A 15,756-nucleotide genomic window follows, 5' to 3' on the forward strand; every position below is an offset into this window, starting at 1 on the left:
AGGCCATAAAAAGCATTAAAGTGCGAAAGACAATTGTACTGTCTCTAAACAGGTTTTCTTTGGGTCGAACAGTTCGCCCTCTCAGAAAGAATTTCTGACAACACAACAAAAATCTTTTTGACATATCAAAAGTTGTCACAATACAGTGAGTTTGTGAATTCTTTTAAACGTGTCAAGAGAGAGAAAAAATAATACAATATTGAGATTAAAAATCAATAATCCTAGACAGTCGTATCATTTTTATTCTCTAATAATATTGACTTACTATATTGAGATAAGGGTAACGCGTATAAATTTAGACTGATATATTCTTGCGTTTAGAATAAATCCTCTCCCGCTGTGTTACAACGCACGCATCAACATCATTTTATTATAGATTTAAGAAATTTTCAACAATAAATGAGTATAATTGTCGCTGTATCGATCCCACTTTATGATAGATCGAAGTATAATAGCATCGAGTCCAAAAATCTTTTGGCGTGGAGGTTTAATCCTAGATTTTTGAATTCCAGAATTCTCGAATCTGCGACAATTACCAAGTTGCTCGGATTGCAGAGGATTCCTTAGATTTCTGAATCTTTTAATTTTCTAAATCACACTAGCATTTGCAGAATTCTTTGTCTCAAAGTTGGAAGAAATGATATGAATCGGATCCATACGGATTTTCGGCTTTTAAATGCTATAATTTTTAAATCCTTATATTTATTCTTGTCCAAATTTTTTTCTTATTTCTGAATTCTTCTTTTAAGCTATGAATTCTCGATTGTCGGATCCGGCAATCGACAAGTAACAATCGGATGATTACTTTCTATTTCTACCGGCGTTGTAATATTTTACGAGCTCGCGTCCTACTGTCTTGCATGAAGAGTTCAGTGCTCTGTGGGCTCATCGTTGACGACTCGGAATAAGAATAAGCCGAATCTCTCTATTGATTCACCTGGAAACCGAATCGATAACCGTACGAGGCACAGGCGCTCACTTCGTTACGGATCGGCTAACTTTCCTTGAATCGTCCGTCGAATTCGTCGCCCGTTCGTCAAATCTGCCAAATTCTGTGGCCTTAAAAATAATTGCGTCGAGGTAAAAATTACGGTACTTAGAAAACATACTGTGCTGTTACAAAAACAGTCTTCTGTGTGTGAGGAAAGTGCGGAAAAAAATATGGCCCTAAGAAACATTTGATTTAATACGTTTGTTAAACCAATAAAGCTTGGTTTAACAATGGATTAATCTAATACAACTTAGACTAACTTGGGGAAATTTTTTAGACAGGAAAAGGTGCGTGAAAACATTTCTTATCCGTATAATAGAATTGTGATCGATATGTTGAACTATTCTAGAAAGCGGCGGAAGTTAACACCAGATTTCGAGAATGAGCAAGAAAAATAATCCGTCGTTGAAAGATGAGAACTTGGATATTTCCGGAGGCCTTCAAGAGCCGAAGGATTTCTCGAAGGAGGCGGAAGGAAACCCGGTGTCTCGCAAGTACCGCACGAAGCATATGAAGCTATTTCCGGAATTATATCGAAGTGACGTGTCGATCCATCCCAGCTACACCGGCTTGAAAATCTTGCCGTAGTAAGGATTCAATCAATCAACGCAAACTTATTAAATAAAACTAAAATAAAATGACGGAGGTAGATATTGTTGTCGCCAGTAAATAATTAACAATATTGAGTGATTTAGTCGACCCAACTGGCATAAACTTTATTGAATTATATCCACTACGTTTCGACCATCCGGATTGTGGTCCTTCTCAAGTGATTTGTGCTTACATGTATTTGAAATCCACATGTTCAAATACATGTAAGCACAAATCACTTGAGAAGGACCACAATCCGGATGGTCGAAACGTAGTGGATATAATTCAATAAAGTTTATGCCAGTTGGGTCGACTAAATCACTCAATATTGCTAAAATAAAATGTAGTTTTTTTGTTATACTAAAATATATATTATATCTATATAAAGTGTTAATTTTATTAGGCATAGCAGACGTTCTGGAAAACATTACTGAGGCTTTAAAGTTTAAAGCAATCATTAGCTTACCATAAACTTTGTTTAATTTTTTTTATTAATTTAGTATTTAATATAATTTATTTAATATACATATATACTTTTATATGTATTGAAAATCTTTCATAATTAATTGCAGAATTAATTGTTTTATTTTTTTTAGCCACGTGGTCTGCAGGCATCGCGTGCAAAGGATTAAGCGACAATCATTTCAGCAGCTAAATCGCGAGATCGCGCATTTCGCCATGATCCAGATGTTTGCTCTCGATGGTGTGAGGATAGATCGCGTCTTCAGCGTCGGGATGTCGCCGAAGATGCTGATTGTGCCGGATCCATTGACGAAAAAAGAGAGACGCCGACTGAACGAGCTCATACGAGATCCTTAATAAAATCCCTTGGGTATAATTACGATAAAAAGAGATTTTTCGTACATTTTACTTAATTATTATTTAATTCTCTCTTCCTTTAATTTTGTAATTAATGTCAATCTGCTGCAATTATTTCTTGTAATTACATCAATAAATTTCTAATTACTCCCGTGATTACGATTGCGAAGTAATTGAATTCTTTTGCGTTTTTAATTTCAAGAAATTATGATTGTGATATAAAAAGTTTTATCAGGATTATGTTCGTTTTAGAAAAGCTTTAAGTCGGCGTTGTAAATATGCTGAAATAACTTTAATAATTAAAGATTATAGGTACTCGCTTTCTAAAAAGAAAAACATTACTATTCATTTAAATGCGGTTTGATTTATAATTTTTGTCCATGTGACGGAACTTTGCAATTAATGAGAAAATTCGAGAAACAAAGGAAAGCATCCAGTTTGACTTGGACGTTTGTCAAACTGTAAAGCAAGGGGTGCGCGAACAAGGAAAAATACATATCTTTATAAATAAATATAAGCAATGTTTCGAAACACTTACCAGGGGGGCTTCCTGTCTATTTTGTATAGTTGCGGGTCGACTCCTTTGGAACTGTGGGACATGCACGTTAGCTTTCATTACAATTGAAAAGTATTTATAGCTATTTATAGCGTTCTAGCCTCCTAAAGTTACACGAAGTATATATATTTAAGTAAAACAATTAACGTTGTAATATTTCCAATAAGAATAACGTTAAGAATCTAAATTTATCGTCTAGTATTACGCACCCATTTATTTAGGTGAAAAACGGATATATACGAAGAATCACAGACGAAGAGATTAAGTCGTTGGCATTGGAAATAGCTGGGACCAATGTGGCTACAACGTATATTTACTGTCCGGCAGATCCGAAGAAAGTGCTCGGCATTAAGCTGCCCTTCCTTATCATCATTATCAAGAACATGAAGAAGTATTTCACGTTCGAGATAACAGTAAAGCCCATGTGAATATGTACTTAATAAATAAGGCTTCCAATTTCCTTTCTCACACAAAGTTTTCCATCCTATTCCTTAGGGTAAATGTGCGAGTGCACGGGTACTTGTTGCTCTTAATAAATAAAGCTTTCTATCTTCTTTTGTAAATAAGAGATGTGCCTTGAATAAGATTCCTAATTTCTGTTATTTAAACAAGACCTTTTCTCTTTCTCCCTCAAACGAAACTTTTCCTCTTTCATGAGCTTCTTTTCCTATAAAAAAATCTTATTATCATAGACTGGCATATTGCAGTCTCGAAAGTTTACTTAGAGGAATAATCTGTCAAATAGATACTGGACGATAAGAACATGCACAGAAGATTTCGCGTGAGCAACTTTCAGAGCACGACGCGCGTTCGTCCATTTTGCACGTCCATGCCCATCGGGCTTTCAGGCGGATGGAATCAAATTCAATTCAACTTGTGTGATTTTACGCGACGAGCCTATGGCACAAATTACATTGAAACCACTAGAATGCAGATACACGCCAATTGCAGGATCAGACGAATTTATTTCGCCGATAGGCAAGAATCTGCTATATAAATTAATTCTTTAATTAATTATCGATGAAATTTTGCATTATATGAATTTAATTATCAGTTATCGGTGAATCATAATTAATGTCATTTAATTGATTTCACTTAAATCTTAACAGATGCCATAAAATGTATTAAATTTATGGTATTGTGATGAGTTAATGTGAAAATATTTATTAAGTATATTAATTCACACACATTTATAATCAATGGATTGTTCGTCTCTTTACAGGCGTTAAATTAAACGTTCAACATTTTTTTAGGCTTTATTCAGAAGACGAGATGCCTGAAGATTTCAAACTCTTCTTTCCGGTGCACCGAAAGAAGTGTGTTAGAGAGGGAGATGTGCTAAAAAAGCCCAGTCTGGTACCTGAGAAAGTACCGTCTATCGTGAAAGAAGAACCGATCATTGAACCGGAAGTGTTAGTGGAGGAGACAATTGAGCCGCCGACGATTACGAAGGAACCTGATTTAGTCGAGGAAACAATGCCAGATGTGCCTTTGGAAAAAGTGGAAAAGATAATCGTGGAGGAAGTTGAAGAAAAAGAAGAAGAGGAGGAGGAGGAAGAGTTGGAGGACGAAGAGGAGCAAGAGGACGAGGAGGAGAAAGAAAAGGAAGAGTTGGAGGAGGAGGAAGAGGAGGAGGAAGCTGAAGTTGAAGAGACTGTGGTTTTCGATGAAGAAAAAGAAGTCGAGCCTGCGGATGTCACTCGCAAAGAGGAGGACGAAGAAGAAGTTACAGATACGTCGAAACTGGAAGAAGATTACACGGAAGACGAAGCTAATGAAATAAAATGATTTCACAATGTACAAGTGATTTAACAATAAATATGCGTCTTATACAATCTCGTATTTTATTGTTTAGGCTTTGTATATTCTCTTCGTATTATTTTAACAAAGAACATATTATTATTATTATTACAGAAGTTCAAGAATATTAAGAATTAAACGAAAAACAAACATTTAAGTCTAGGTTACGACACATCGTAGTCATCTTCCTCTCGCTTTCTCTTCAATGACTCGTCGGTCTCCATCTTTACGGCTGGTAACGTCTGATTGGAAGTAATTTGTATCTTCGGCTTTGTTGCTTGCGTCTTCACCGCTGTAGTGCTTGTCGTTGCTGTAAAAATATTCGCATAGATATTAACATAGATTAAATACCTTGTACCTCGGTTAATTAAAACATTTTCAGTTACACCTAATTTGAAATATAATTAAAATCAATTTTTTTACTTTAATTTAGTATTGAGTGAAGAATGCAGATTCCAATAACACAAGTTGCCTAACTATGCATATTCTTCAGTGTTTTCCTTTTTCTATATTAGAAGCTTACTTGTTGGAGTTCTAAAGGAAATGCGGAATGGTATGGAGAAATGGGACTGCAGTAAGCGGAATGGAGCTGAGGTTGGAAATAGAGAAACGGACACGTTACTTTGTATTAAGTAGATTAGTTAGTAGGAGAACGAAGTGGTGCATCAGCAAAAAAATTAACATATTATAATAAACATTAAGTATGTACAGAAACAACGCATTACCTGTGGAGAACTTCAAAACGGGTTTCGGTATAGAGATGGTTTGAGTCCTGGCCACAGTGGCAAGTGTACCAGGCCTTTTAACAATCGACACACCGGCCTTATTTCCCTCCACTTTCGGTCTCGGCTGTCCACCGGATTGATTATTGCCTACCAACGAATGCACAGGTTTTTGAACCACCTTCTTCGTGACGTTTTTAAGTTTGTAATTTGTTGCGTTCAAGCAATATCTATCCGGTGGTAGTCTGAGGCCATTGTTGGGCTTGACAAAAGGCAACGGAATGTTGTTCTTGGTTCGTGCCACGTCCAACAGGACGTCTCTGGGCGGTGGATTCGTGAACGAGCGCTCCAGCTGCATCTTGACTGCCAGCCTGACGTCGTCCAGATCGATGAACTTCTTTTTAGCATGGTTGGCGTACACCTTGCTGTCGTCCAATATGCACGTGACGTATCCTGAGGAGCAAGTTCTTTTCATTTCAAGATAACGTTTTAGAGAAATAAAGCATCTTAATGGAAGCGTCATCGAAGTAAAGCTATTAAGATAAAAGAGAGAAGACTTACGATACGTGAACTCCAACAGTTGATTGATCACCTTGGGTTCGTAATCCGTTATACCCATGTCCTTCATGATTGACATGATGACTTGCGCATCTTTGGGAATATGTTTTACGTGGCTCATACTTTTCGTCTTTTCCGACATGCTTTCGTTCTCTTTGTACAATTAAAGTAATTATTCACCGTAAAACACCGCGAATTATGCGAGCACACCCATTGCGTGGACGCCGTAGCCAAACCGAGACTTTTAGGTTATATTTACACCGTCGATAACTAGCGCCGCGGCCGCCGCGCTTCGAGGCCTTCGAGTGAAGCTGCGTTCAGAAACCCCACCTGAATGCCACTGCAGAGAGACTACTGTGGAGAGACTGTGGTTCAGCTATAAAGAACAGACCCTTTGACTCGTGGTTTTCCCCCTCCACTTGCGCTTACAGAAGCCAGAATTCAGAAATACAGAGACGACAGAGACGCTCTGTCTATTCGTGCAACGAGTCGTTCTTGGAGAGATTTGCCGTCATCCAATGAAATTCAACAAGATGAATATAACGTCAGCAGGTAAATCGTTAAATAATCTTTAATTGTTCAATTAACATCGGTCTTCTATCGATCATGCGAAAATTTCATCACTTTTACAAGAGCTCCCGCATGATGATTTGCAAGTCGTGCAAACCTTAACCTCAAACCTCTCTTCTCGACAATTTCGGAGCATCCATTTTTGATACGATGCTAAAGGGAGATACAGAAGCAGATCTCGGCAAAAGTTGATCGAGCCATGCAAAGACCTTGTTGAATATTATTTAATATTTATTATTTTTGCGTTTGTTAATATTTTATTATTTATAATTTCCGCGTTTGTTGTACGTAACATTAATTATAACACATCGTTATTTTATGATAATAAAACGTCAACTTGAATGCAATTAAAATTGTTTCCAGCCGGCATAATCTCCTTATTGGAGGAACCGATGCCTGAATTGAAGGTCTTTGCCCTGAAAAAGCTGGATATGATAGTCGACGAATTCTGGCCTGAGATTTCCGAAGCTATAGAAAAGATGTATGTAGGGAGAAACAAACTAAGATCCTTGCCGATCTTATTTGGCGTCGTTACTTGTTACATCCTCTTGCTTGTTAGACCAGTATTTTCTAAATTAATGCCCTGTTTGCAGCGAAATCCTGCACGAAGATAAATTATTTCAGCAACACGAGCTGGCCGCTCTAGTTGCCAGCAAAGTGTACTATCATTTGGGGAGTTTCGAGGATTCGTTGACTTACGCCCTCGGAGCGGGGGAGCTATTTGACGTCAATGCTCGAAACGAATATGTGGATACTACCATTGGTACGCTGATATCATATCCTGCCGAGTCCTATCGTTTGCTCTTTCAATCTGTTAACTTTTTATTATCAAATTTTTCAGCCAAGTGCATTGATTATTATACTCAACAACGTGTCTTGGAAGCGGAGGGAAAACTCCCGCCAGGCAGCAAGGGTATCGATCCCAGACTGGAGGGAATAGTGAATCGAATGTTTCAACGTTGCCTGGACGACAATCAATATCGCCAGGCCCTGGGTCTCGCTCTGGAGACACGCAGGATGGACATATTCGAAGCGGCCATTATGCAGTCCGTAAGTGCTTGGTTATTGATTTTCTTTTTTACGATATAGTTCATAAGCTCTCCTTACATTTCATACAATCTTCCATTCAACTTCTTATAAGCTGAGGCCGAGGGGTTAACTGCTGAGGACATTGTGGTGTACATACACATTCGCGGCATTACTAGGTATTTTTTGAGCTTTAGCGAATGTTATTTGGCTTTGTCGGGCCATTACAAGGAATCTAAAAAGATAAAAAAGATCAGACAAGATAAGATTGTAAGATAAAGTAATTACCATCGAATTTTAGTGCATTAATAGACATCGTGTACAGTCATCGGCAACGAATCGTTTTGTAAGAGGGGAAGTGACTTGTTTCTACACTCTAGCCGATCGACGAATTATCAACGTGTGGGGGAACAACAATTCCCCTCTCGCTAAATGATTCATTGCCGGTCAGTGTATTTCACCGGTCAGTGATTTTGGTCAGCGGTTTACCCCTCGAGTGAGACACACGAAATGAGGATTGGGAGCTCGCTGATCACAAATAAACTACTCTTAACTATGCAGAGTTCCGCATCAACCTAATTTCTTCACAGATTAATATGTCTACTGCTCTCCTTCGCAAGGTCGTATCTCGATTTTACGTAATTTTCTGTTTTTTTCTGTTTAAACGCTCATTCTGGATCAGAAGAGTAGTACAAGAATAAGATCGGAAATTGCGTGAAATCGAGATACGATTTCGCACGAGATTAGTCGATATGGTATTCTATGCGATCTGTACAGATTTGTATTTATTTCTGACTTATGAAATAAATTATTTATTCAGGGTTAAATTGAGACATGAAAATACCAGGGAGAGTTTTTCTTTCTAGGATGACGTGAGTGGAATGCTGTCGTATGCCTTCCAAGTGGCCATGAGTCTGATTCAGAATCGTGGATTTCGTAATACCGTACTCCGTTGCTTGGTCAGTCTCTACCGGAACCTCGGCACCCCCGATTACGTCAACATGTGTCAGTGCCTAATCTTCCTGGACGATCCGCTGGCCGTGGCCGAGCTTCTCGACCGATTGAGCAAGGGCTCGCACGACTGCGTGCTGATGGCCTATCAGATTGCCTTCGACCTGTACGAGTCTGCAACTCAGCAGTTTCTCGGTCGTGTTCTACAGGCTCTGCGAGCTACTGCCCCCATCCCGGGCGCGCTGATGGTTAAACCGGTGGTTAAGCCATCCGCTGCCGTCGCTGTCAAAACCACTGAAGCTAGCACAGAGTCCGCGAATATGGAGGTTGACGAAGAAACTGCTGTCCCCGCCGGAGAAGAAAAGGCTCAGCGCAGCGTCGAGAGTTTGGTGAGTGTTAATTCTCTCGAGAAGTAAACTTGAGTAGTTAATAAATACATATATTGATATGTTTCAAGATAAATATTAATTTGGGACATTTTTTTTTCTCAGAACGCGGAGGAGAGAGAACAGCAAGAGCGTGTGGACGCTTTATCCAGTATTCTGGGCGGCGAAGTATCTATCGATTTACATTTGCAGTTCCTGATTCGCAGCAATCATACCGACATGTTAATCCTGAAAAACACCAAGGACGCCATACGAGTCTCAATTTGTCACACTGCCACCGTCATTGCGAATGCTTTCATGCATTCCGGGACGACAAGCGATCAGTTCCTGAGGTATCTCTCTTTGACACCTCATTAAGCATTTTTTATATCTTTGGTATTCGACATTTAAATTTGTTTTTATTTTTCTTAACAGTAACGGTATAAAGAATAAGCTTGTGAAATTTTTAAGTTTCTAATAGTTTTGTTTATTATGATTTTATCTTAAAAAAATTAATAATAGAATGGAATACGAAAAGTATGAAGAGTAAAATTTTCGTGGGATTTCTAATGTTTTGGAACTTGTTATCTTTCAGGGATAATTTGGAGTGGTTGGCTCGTGCCACTAATTGGGCGAAGCTGACGGCGACAGCTTCTTTGGGAGTTATTCACCGGGGTCACGAACAAGAAGCTTTAGCTCTGATGCAGTCTTATCTGCCGAGAGATTCTGGTGCCGCCGGTGCCGGGTACTCTGAAGGCGGTGGTTTATATGCTTTGGGACTTATACATGCTAATCACGGGGCAGCTATCACGGACTACCTCCTAGGCCAATTAAAAGATGCCCAAAACGAGGTGCGTTGCATTTAATAAATATTTTCGCGTATATGCTCTTTTATTTTATTGAATTTCCAAATTACAATATTTTTCATTGAAATTAGATATTTGTCAAATTATAATTTGAAACAAATCTTTTGATGTACGATAATCAAATTTGACAATTTATCCCTTGCAACCTGTTCCAGATGGTCCGCCATGGTGGCTGTCTCGGCCTTGGATTGGCCGCGATGGGTTCACATAGACAAGACGTTTATGAACAATTAAAATTCAATTTGTATCAAGACGACGCCGTGACCGGTGAAGCGGCTGGAATCGCCATGGGGATGGTCATGCTGGGATCCAAATCAACACAGGCGATCGAAGATATGGTCGCGGTAAGTCTAACGCGCATTTTATAACGCTTCTTCATCCAAAGACTTATTTTCCATACTATTTTAAACATTATTAAACAGTAAAAATATATTTTTGATCTAATAATATGAAAAATCTAGTAGTCGAGCAACACAAGGAATAAATTTTGGTAATAAAAAAAATTTATTTCAAAATATGTTGTTTAAACGACTCAAAATTATGGCAAAAATATGAAGCTAAAAAATTGAAATTTGAAAAATAGTATAATATTATAAATGGCAATGGCTCGTATGATAAAACTCTCGTAATTATAGAAAGGGCTTAGAACCTAGATAGGGTTGTAGTGTCTAAAAAAATTCTTTAATTAAAAATGAGTATACGTTTCGGTCCTCCTTGGACCATCTTCAGTATAAAGTAAGAATTATAAGTTGAGAAATACAAATTAACGCATGATATAAAGCATAAGATAAATAATGCAAAGAATTACGCAGTCAATAGTATAAAATGTGAAAATATATAAAAATTATAACGAAATATAGGACGGTCGTACATAAAACGCGACGTGAGTATTTGTAACATGGTGAATTATAAAAGAAAACTGTAACAATCGAGAGAACGGTAAAAATTAGTGCCATATTGGAAGAGAAAGAAGAAGAGATAGCTACTTGGAGTCGTGTTGAACATTGTGGATGACGTTACTGAAATGAGGGACAAAGGGTAAATAACAAGGATAGGATATGAGTGTGTTGAGAGGAAGGGAATGGAATAAACAAAAGAAGCAAAAAGAAGGGAGTAACGAAATTAATGTGAGGGGGGAGAAAGTGAATTCAAAATAGGGAGATATTCGACTGCTAACAGGTCTGTTTATTAATAGGAGCAATTTGTCATTTCACATGCACCATCTCTGAAACGAGTCTTCTTTTATGGAAAGATTTTTTATCAAGAATACGGACATTGTCCCAATCAAATTCATGATTAGAATTCATTCTGTGATAAGATATGACAGAAGGAGATGGTGAATTTTTACTTATATCTGTACATATAATGCTCCTTTAGTCTAGTTTTTAGCTGTCTCTTAGTCTGTTCCACATATGTGGCTACACCATTCTTGCAGGAAATTCTGTAGACCACATCATTACAGCCTGTCGAGTTTATCTTTATTTACAACGATAAATTGTTGTAATGGATGGTGGCATAAATAGGCAATTCTGAAATTAAATTTCTTAACGATTTTGACAAATTGGAAAAAATAGGTTTTCTGGCGTTTGTTTTATATTTCGTTACTTATATCGAATAAATATTTAAGTATTGTTCGTTAATGTGAGTTGCTGAAGTAATACGAAAGAAGTAATTTCGATTGAATAGCAAAATAATATGAAATTAGTTTATAATAAAATATTTTAATAGGTATATAAAATCTAAGGAATATGTACAGAACGTAATAAGCGTTAAATAATAGTATTAATTATTATCCGAGTGCAAATGGTGATTCGCTGGCAGTTTGCAGAACGTACGTCCCACGTGCGCTGAAAATGACGAGAGAATTAATTAATATCTCGATTAATTCACGTGAAAAAAAACGTGAAAATTTCTAACACTAGATCGATTGAAAGAAATAGAAGGGGGAGGAGCGGCAATGGAAACAGAAAAGAGTGTGTATCGTGTTTTGAAGAAAGATAACTATACATAATAAAGAATAAAAATATTATATTCACTTTGGATCGAGGGATGGTCCTCCCATGAACACGTTCCCGGCACGGAAACCTGTGGGGTTCCCGATGGATTCGACGTAGTACAGGAAAGCCCTTGCATGCGCGCATCCCATCGCATCCAAATCGCCTGTGAATTATAGATTAATTAATTTGTTAACTAATGAATCATCATCGAGTGACGTCAACTTGAGCTTCACTTACCAATCCATCTGATCGGGCCGCATCCTGGTTGCTCCTCGCCGCCATTGGGATAAAAATCGGAGGTGCCGATCTCCGATTTCAGGCCGACAAACTTCGTGCAAGTGTGTATCACTTGCACTAGCACCGCGTCTGACCTGTCTGCTCTTTCCCCTGGTCCTTTGGACCCGAAAGCAGGTCCCGCAGGATCTAAAGCTGATCGGTAATTCATGTTTGAACATATTTTGAATTCTCTCGGGTCGAACTAACAGCTAACTAAGGAATCAAGAGCTCTTCGCTAAACTTACCGATTACCTCGCCAATCTCGCTAGTCGCGAAACGAGCACTTAGGCTGGCAACATGCGCTCCTAAGGAAACTCCAACTACCATGGTCCTGTCAGGATCGAGACCTGCACTGTTCTCTAGGAAGTCTATCAGACTGGCTGTGCGTTGCGAGACGAGTGGTACACTTTTCACAGACTCCCAATAGAACTGGCTGGCTGCTTCTCGCCAATCGATGAAGATAATGTTGTAATCGCTAACATTGAGATAAGCTGAGGATATTAATAGAGTAGAGATTAATCGTGACTTGCGACATAAATATTTACGCTCACATAAAAACCAGGAGATGAGATATCTTAATTAAATTGGAGGATTTGTAAAAAGGAGAATATTTCAAGAAATTATATATTATATAGAAAATTGAAAATAAAGGGAGAAAAATGAAAATTATGCAGATTTAGAAAATCAAATAGTGAATTGAAAAAATAAAAGTTTAAAAATTTAAAAGCGACGCAGAAGAGGGGGAGAGGGGAGAGAGAGAATGTTATAACAAGGAATCCCAAAGAAACAAGGATTCAAAAGTAATTAAGATTAATCCCCCATTAAATCCTAGGAGATCTCTTTTTCCGCTTTTAATCCTTGCAACTTCATAATCAACATTTTTACACCACAATTAGTATTTAGGGATAAAAAGAGTTGCTCTTTTCGGAAAGTCGGCGATAGAGACACCTGAAAAAATAAGATGTGCGCGAAGGTGGAAAATGAAGGTAATGAAATAAGTGGCCCCTGGTTATTTACTAGCAAATATTCAGCTATTAAACAATTTCGTCTGCTTTTTTTTTTAGTAGAATAAATCGAAATAATTATTATTTAGATGATTTAAAACAGAAATTCTACTCAGAAAGACGAAATTATTTCTCAGTTAAATTTGTTAATATAAAAGCAGGGGTTACTGTTTTTTTACCTTCACTTTTAATCTGTTTTTTTTTCAGATATTTCATTGATTAGATTTTTGGAAAGAGTCACTCTTTTCACCTCTAAATATCAAATGCAATTAAAAAATTTGTATTCGGATTCGAGTTGCAAGTATTTTTAAAACAGAAAAGCACAGAGGCCTCTCAGGGTTTAATAAGTTAATACAATTCTGTACCGTCTCGAGCCAGGGTACAAGAAGCATCGTCGCAAGTTCCGTGCCATCCATGAGTGACCAGTCGAGTGGGATGAGCATGATTCCAAAAACTCTTCTTCACGCTATCCAGATCGTCGACGAATAGCTGCTGTCCAATTACCGGGTTATTTCTAAAGAAGTAGAAATTGTTAGAGAAGCGATGTGTTTCGTAATTACGATTTGCGCTAGTGTTTCGAGTACACAAATTGCCGTATCTCTCGGATACACATATACACATTACCGGGTATACAAATGGAAGGTGGTCTTTTGAGCGGATTCGTGGATCTTTTCGAGTTCTGCCTGCGTAAATTGAGGCTCGTTGATACTGATCACGTGTACTTTTTCATGGTCGATGAAAATCGTATAATTCGTCGCGATAGACGCCAACAAAGTGGGGTACACTGCAAGCGAGGGGCATCTCCATCAGTTTACAATATTTCTCCAAAATGGAATTAAATATGCCACAGATTTGCGCCATAATCTGATAATAATTTTCTCCTCTACATAGACGCAACTGCGAGTATATCTTTTACAAAACTGCGAAATTGAGGGATAACGTTTCCTTTTTTTTATCGTAAGTCCAAGAATAGTCTTTCTTTCACGGATACTTAATTACGAAATTCGAAAGTAATTAATCCTCTTACGTACATAATGCGATTGCCGGCGGAACGATCATCTTCGAGATAACTTTGACGAATCATTGAAGGTACAGATTTACATTTTCTTTTATACCTCGCCGATAGACATCTATTCGGTGGCGTGATCGATAAGCCGTTGATAATATCGATACCGTTAGCGATCATAAATCATAGGCGTCAATCAAGTTCGAACGGAGATTAATTAAAAAAAGATTACGGAAAATAATTAATGATTATAATCGCATATCGTTTTTTTTTCGAGAGAGGTACAATTAAAGGTATAATGAAAGATAGTATAGTTCATTTTATATTGCTAAAAATTTTGATAACTTAAAGGATATCTAGCTGCAAGATAAAATGAGAATTCATCCGTCGATATTATTGATAATAATAATAATGACAATAAACTTTGATTGAAGTTGATTGACGTAGTGGGACGCAATTTCAATAAACCGCGTGACTCATAAAGAAAACGTAAAGTGAATTATTCAAATAATACGTAGAGCTTTCGGAGTATTTGTAAAAAAAAACTTAATTTTCTATCGCAGGTGTACGTGCAATGTAAAAAGATTAAGTAACAATAGTGTCGATTCCTATCCGAGTGCGAAAGGTGGTTCCTTGGCGGTCTCCAGAATGTACTCTCCATGCGCGCTGAAAATGACAAGCGACAAATGAATGAGCTCTCTCAGAAAAGATTTCCGACAACAAGACGAAAAATATTCTTGACATACTTAAACCTATCACATAGCCTCATTTAGTAGAAAATCATATTAAGCCAATAATTCCTATTCTTCTCCTTCAAATTACATTGAGATGAGGGCGACATATATATAAAATTAAGATTATGCATTCTTGCGTTTTAGAATAATTCTTCTCCCGATGTTTTATGACGCGCGCACCCACCACATTCTATTCTAAAGTTAACTTTCCGTTTATAATTAAAATATTCTCTTCGCGCTAATAAATAGCAGTGTCGCTATATCGATCCTGTTTTATGAACGATCGGATAGCATTGAAAATCTTTCCTGCTGGTACAATCTCTCGGCTAATTTGTGCGAGTGGATGACACTAGGTGTTTATTACTGAAAAATGAGATGACACTCACTTCGGGTCGAGGGATGGTCCACCCATGAACACGTCCCCGGCGCGGAAGCCCGTGGGATTTAGGATGGACTCGGCGTAGTACGCGTAAGACCTCGAGTGCGCGCATGCGAACGCTGCGAATCAATTAGCGCTTCAATTAATGAGCGAGCGAGCGACGTTGATTTCGGTGGTTTCGGACAGCGAGCCTCACGTACCGAACCAGTGGCATCCCGGTTGACTTTTGCCGCCGTTCGGATAAAAGTCGGCATGGCCGATCGGCCCTTTTAGACCCAGAGTACTCGTGTGAATCACCTGGACCCGAGCCGCGTCTGACTTGTCCACTCTTTCGCCCGGCCCCACCGATCCGAACGCGGGCTTCGCGGGATCTAGAGCTGCAAATCGTATTCCACTTTAGCTTTTTTTTTGCGATTTTTGACGGAGATATTGTAAGATTGCCAAGTTTATCAAGAGTGGTTCTTTTTGTTTATTTTCTGTCGTTATCTTTTATATCTCACCATGCCGTTTTTCACGACTGTCTTTCGAGAAAGTCCATGTTTCTT

General features: G+C 38.1%; 5 protein-coding genes across 5 annotated transcripts in view; 3 read left to right on the plus strand and 2 right to left on the minus strand.

The window, feature by feature from the left end:
- Positions 1-954: 954 nt before the first annotated feature.
- LOC105559182 lies at positions 955-2,555 on the plus strand. Its single transcript, XM_012007285.1, has 3 exons — positions 955-1,278; positions 1,341-1,578; positions 2,179-2,555. The coding sequence occupies exons 2-3, from the start codon at positions 1,373-1,375 to the stop codon at positions 2,399-2,401; spliced, it is 429 nt and encodes a 142-aa protein (XP_011862675.1). The 5' UTR covers positions 955-1,278; positions 1,341-1,372; the 3' UTR covers positions 2,402-2,555.
- Positions 2,556-2,921: 366 nt separating this feature from the next.
- On the plus strand, positions 2,922-4,745 carry LOC105559187 (cilia- and flagella-associated protein 20-like). Its single transcript, XM_012007290.1, has 4 exons — positions 2,922-3,005; positions 3,179-3,370; positions 3,703-3,935; positions 4,211-4,745. Exons 1-4 carry the CDS (start codon positions 2,922-2,924, stop codon positions 4,743-4,745), a joined length of 1,044 nt encoding a protein of 347 aa, XP_011862680.1.
- Positions 4,746-4,778: 33 nt separating this feature from the next.
- LOC105559183 (transcription initiation factor TFIID subunit 9) lies at positions 4,779-6,332 on the minus strand. Its single transcript, XM_012007286.1, has 3 exons — positions 6,041-6,332; positions 5,483-5,932; positions 4,779-5,067 (listed from the first exon to the last, which is right to left on the minus strand). The coding sequence occupies exons 1-3, from the start codon at positions 6,177-6,179 to the stop codon at positions 4,922-4,924; spliced, it is 735 nt and encodes a 244-aa protein (XP_011862676.1). The 5' UTR covers positions 6,180-6,332; the 3' UTR covers positions 4,779-4,921.
- A 137-nt stretch (positions 6,333-6,469) lies between these two features.
- The window catches only part of LOC105559186 (26S proteasome non-ATPase regulatory subunit 1), a 47,108-nt gene continuing 37,821 nt past the window's right edge, over positions 6,470-15,756 (plus strand). Inside the window, exons 1-8 of the mRNA XM_012007289.1 lie at positions 6,470-6,589; positions 6,971-7,088; positions 7,201-7,370; positions 7,449-7,657; positions 8,500-8,973; positions 9,076-9,302; positions 9,545-9,800; positions 9,971-10,159. Coding sequence (XP_011862679.1) covers positions 6,556-6,589; positions 6,971-7,088; positions 7,201-7,370; positions 7,449-7,657; positions 8,500-8,973; positions 9,076-9,302; positions 9,545-9,800; positions 9,971-10,159 — 1,677 coding nt within the window. The 5' untranslated portion in view covers positions 6,470-6,555. The remainder of the gene's footprint in view (positions 6,590-6,970; positions 7,089-7,200; positions 7,371-7,448; positions 7,658-8,499; positions 8,974-9,075; positions 9,303-9,544; positions 9,801-9,970; positions 10,160-15,756) is intronic.
- Positions 11,517-14,709, minus strand: LOC105559185 (pancreatic lipase-related protein 2-like). Its single transcript, XM_012007288.1, has 7 exons — positions 14,124-14,709; positions 13,717-13,876; positions 13,458-13,606; positions 12,334-12,579; positions 12,050-12,241; positions 11,852-11,975; positions 11,517-11,662 (listed from the first exon to the last, which is right to left on the minus strand). Exons 1-7 carry the CDS (start codon positions 14,149-14,151, stop codon positions 11,605-11,607), a joined length of 957 nt encoding a protein of 318 aa, XP_011862678.1. The 5' UTR covers positions 14,152-14,709; the 3' UTR covers positions 11,517-11,604.

The sequence above is a fragment of the Vollenhovia emeryi genome, unplaced genomic scaffold, assembly GCF_000949405.1.
Source record: "Vollenhovia emeryi isolate VEMERY1.0 unplaced genomic scaffold, V.emery_V1.0 DF939287.1, whole genome shotgun sequence".
NCBI classification, from domain to species: domain Eukaryota; kingdom Metazoa; phylum Arthropoda; class Insecta; order Hymenoptera; family Formicidae; genus Vollenhovia; species Vollenhovia emeryi.

Bases quoted from the DNA above. Each gene is read 5' to 3' on its own strand.
- LOC105559182 (XM_012007285.1), top strand. From the start codon at position 1,373: ATGAGCAAGAAAAATAATCCGTCGTTGAAAGATGAGAACTTGGATATT. The intron at 1,579-2,178 runs GTAAGGATTCAA...TATTTTTTTTAG, and splicing joins GGCTTGAAAATCTTGCCGTA to CCACGTGGTCTGCAGGCATC.
- LOC105559187 (XM_012007290.1), top strand. From the start codon at position 2,922: ATGTTTCGAAACACTTACCAGGGGGGCTTCCTGTCTATTTTGTATAGT. The intron at 3,006-3,178 runs GTTAGCTTTCAT...CCATTTATTTAG, and splicing joins TGGAACTGTGGGACATGCAC to GTGAAAAACGGATATATACG. The intron at 3,936-4,210 runs GCAAGAATCTGC...ACATTTTTTTAG, and splicing joins CGAATTTATTTCGCCGATAG to GCTTTATTCAGAAGACGAGA.
- LOC105559183 (XM_012007286.1), bottom strand. From the start codon at position 6,179: ATGTCGGAAAAGACGAAAAGTATGAGCCACGTAAAACATATTCCCAAA. The intron at 5,933-6,040 runs GTAAGTCTTCTC...CTTGCTCCTCAG, and splicing joins ACTGTTGGAGTTCACGTATC to GATACGTCACGTGCATATTG. The intron at 5,068-5,482 runs GTAATGCGTTGT...ATATTTTTACAG, and splicing joins CGTTTTGAAGTTCTCCACAG to CAACGACAAGCACTACAGCG.
- LOC105559185 (XM_012007288.1), bottom strand. From the start codon at position 14,151: ATGATCGTTCCGCCGGCAATCGCATTAT. The intron at 12,242-12,333 runs GTAAGTTTAGCG...ATTACCGATCAG, and splicing joins CGAGATTGGCGAGGTAATCG to CTTTAGATCCTGCGGGACCT. The intron at 11,976-12,049 runs GTAAGTGAAGCT...TATAATTCACAG, and splicing joins CGGCCCGATCAGATGGATTG to GCGATTTGGATGCGATGGGA.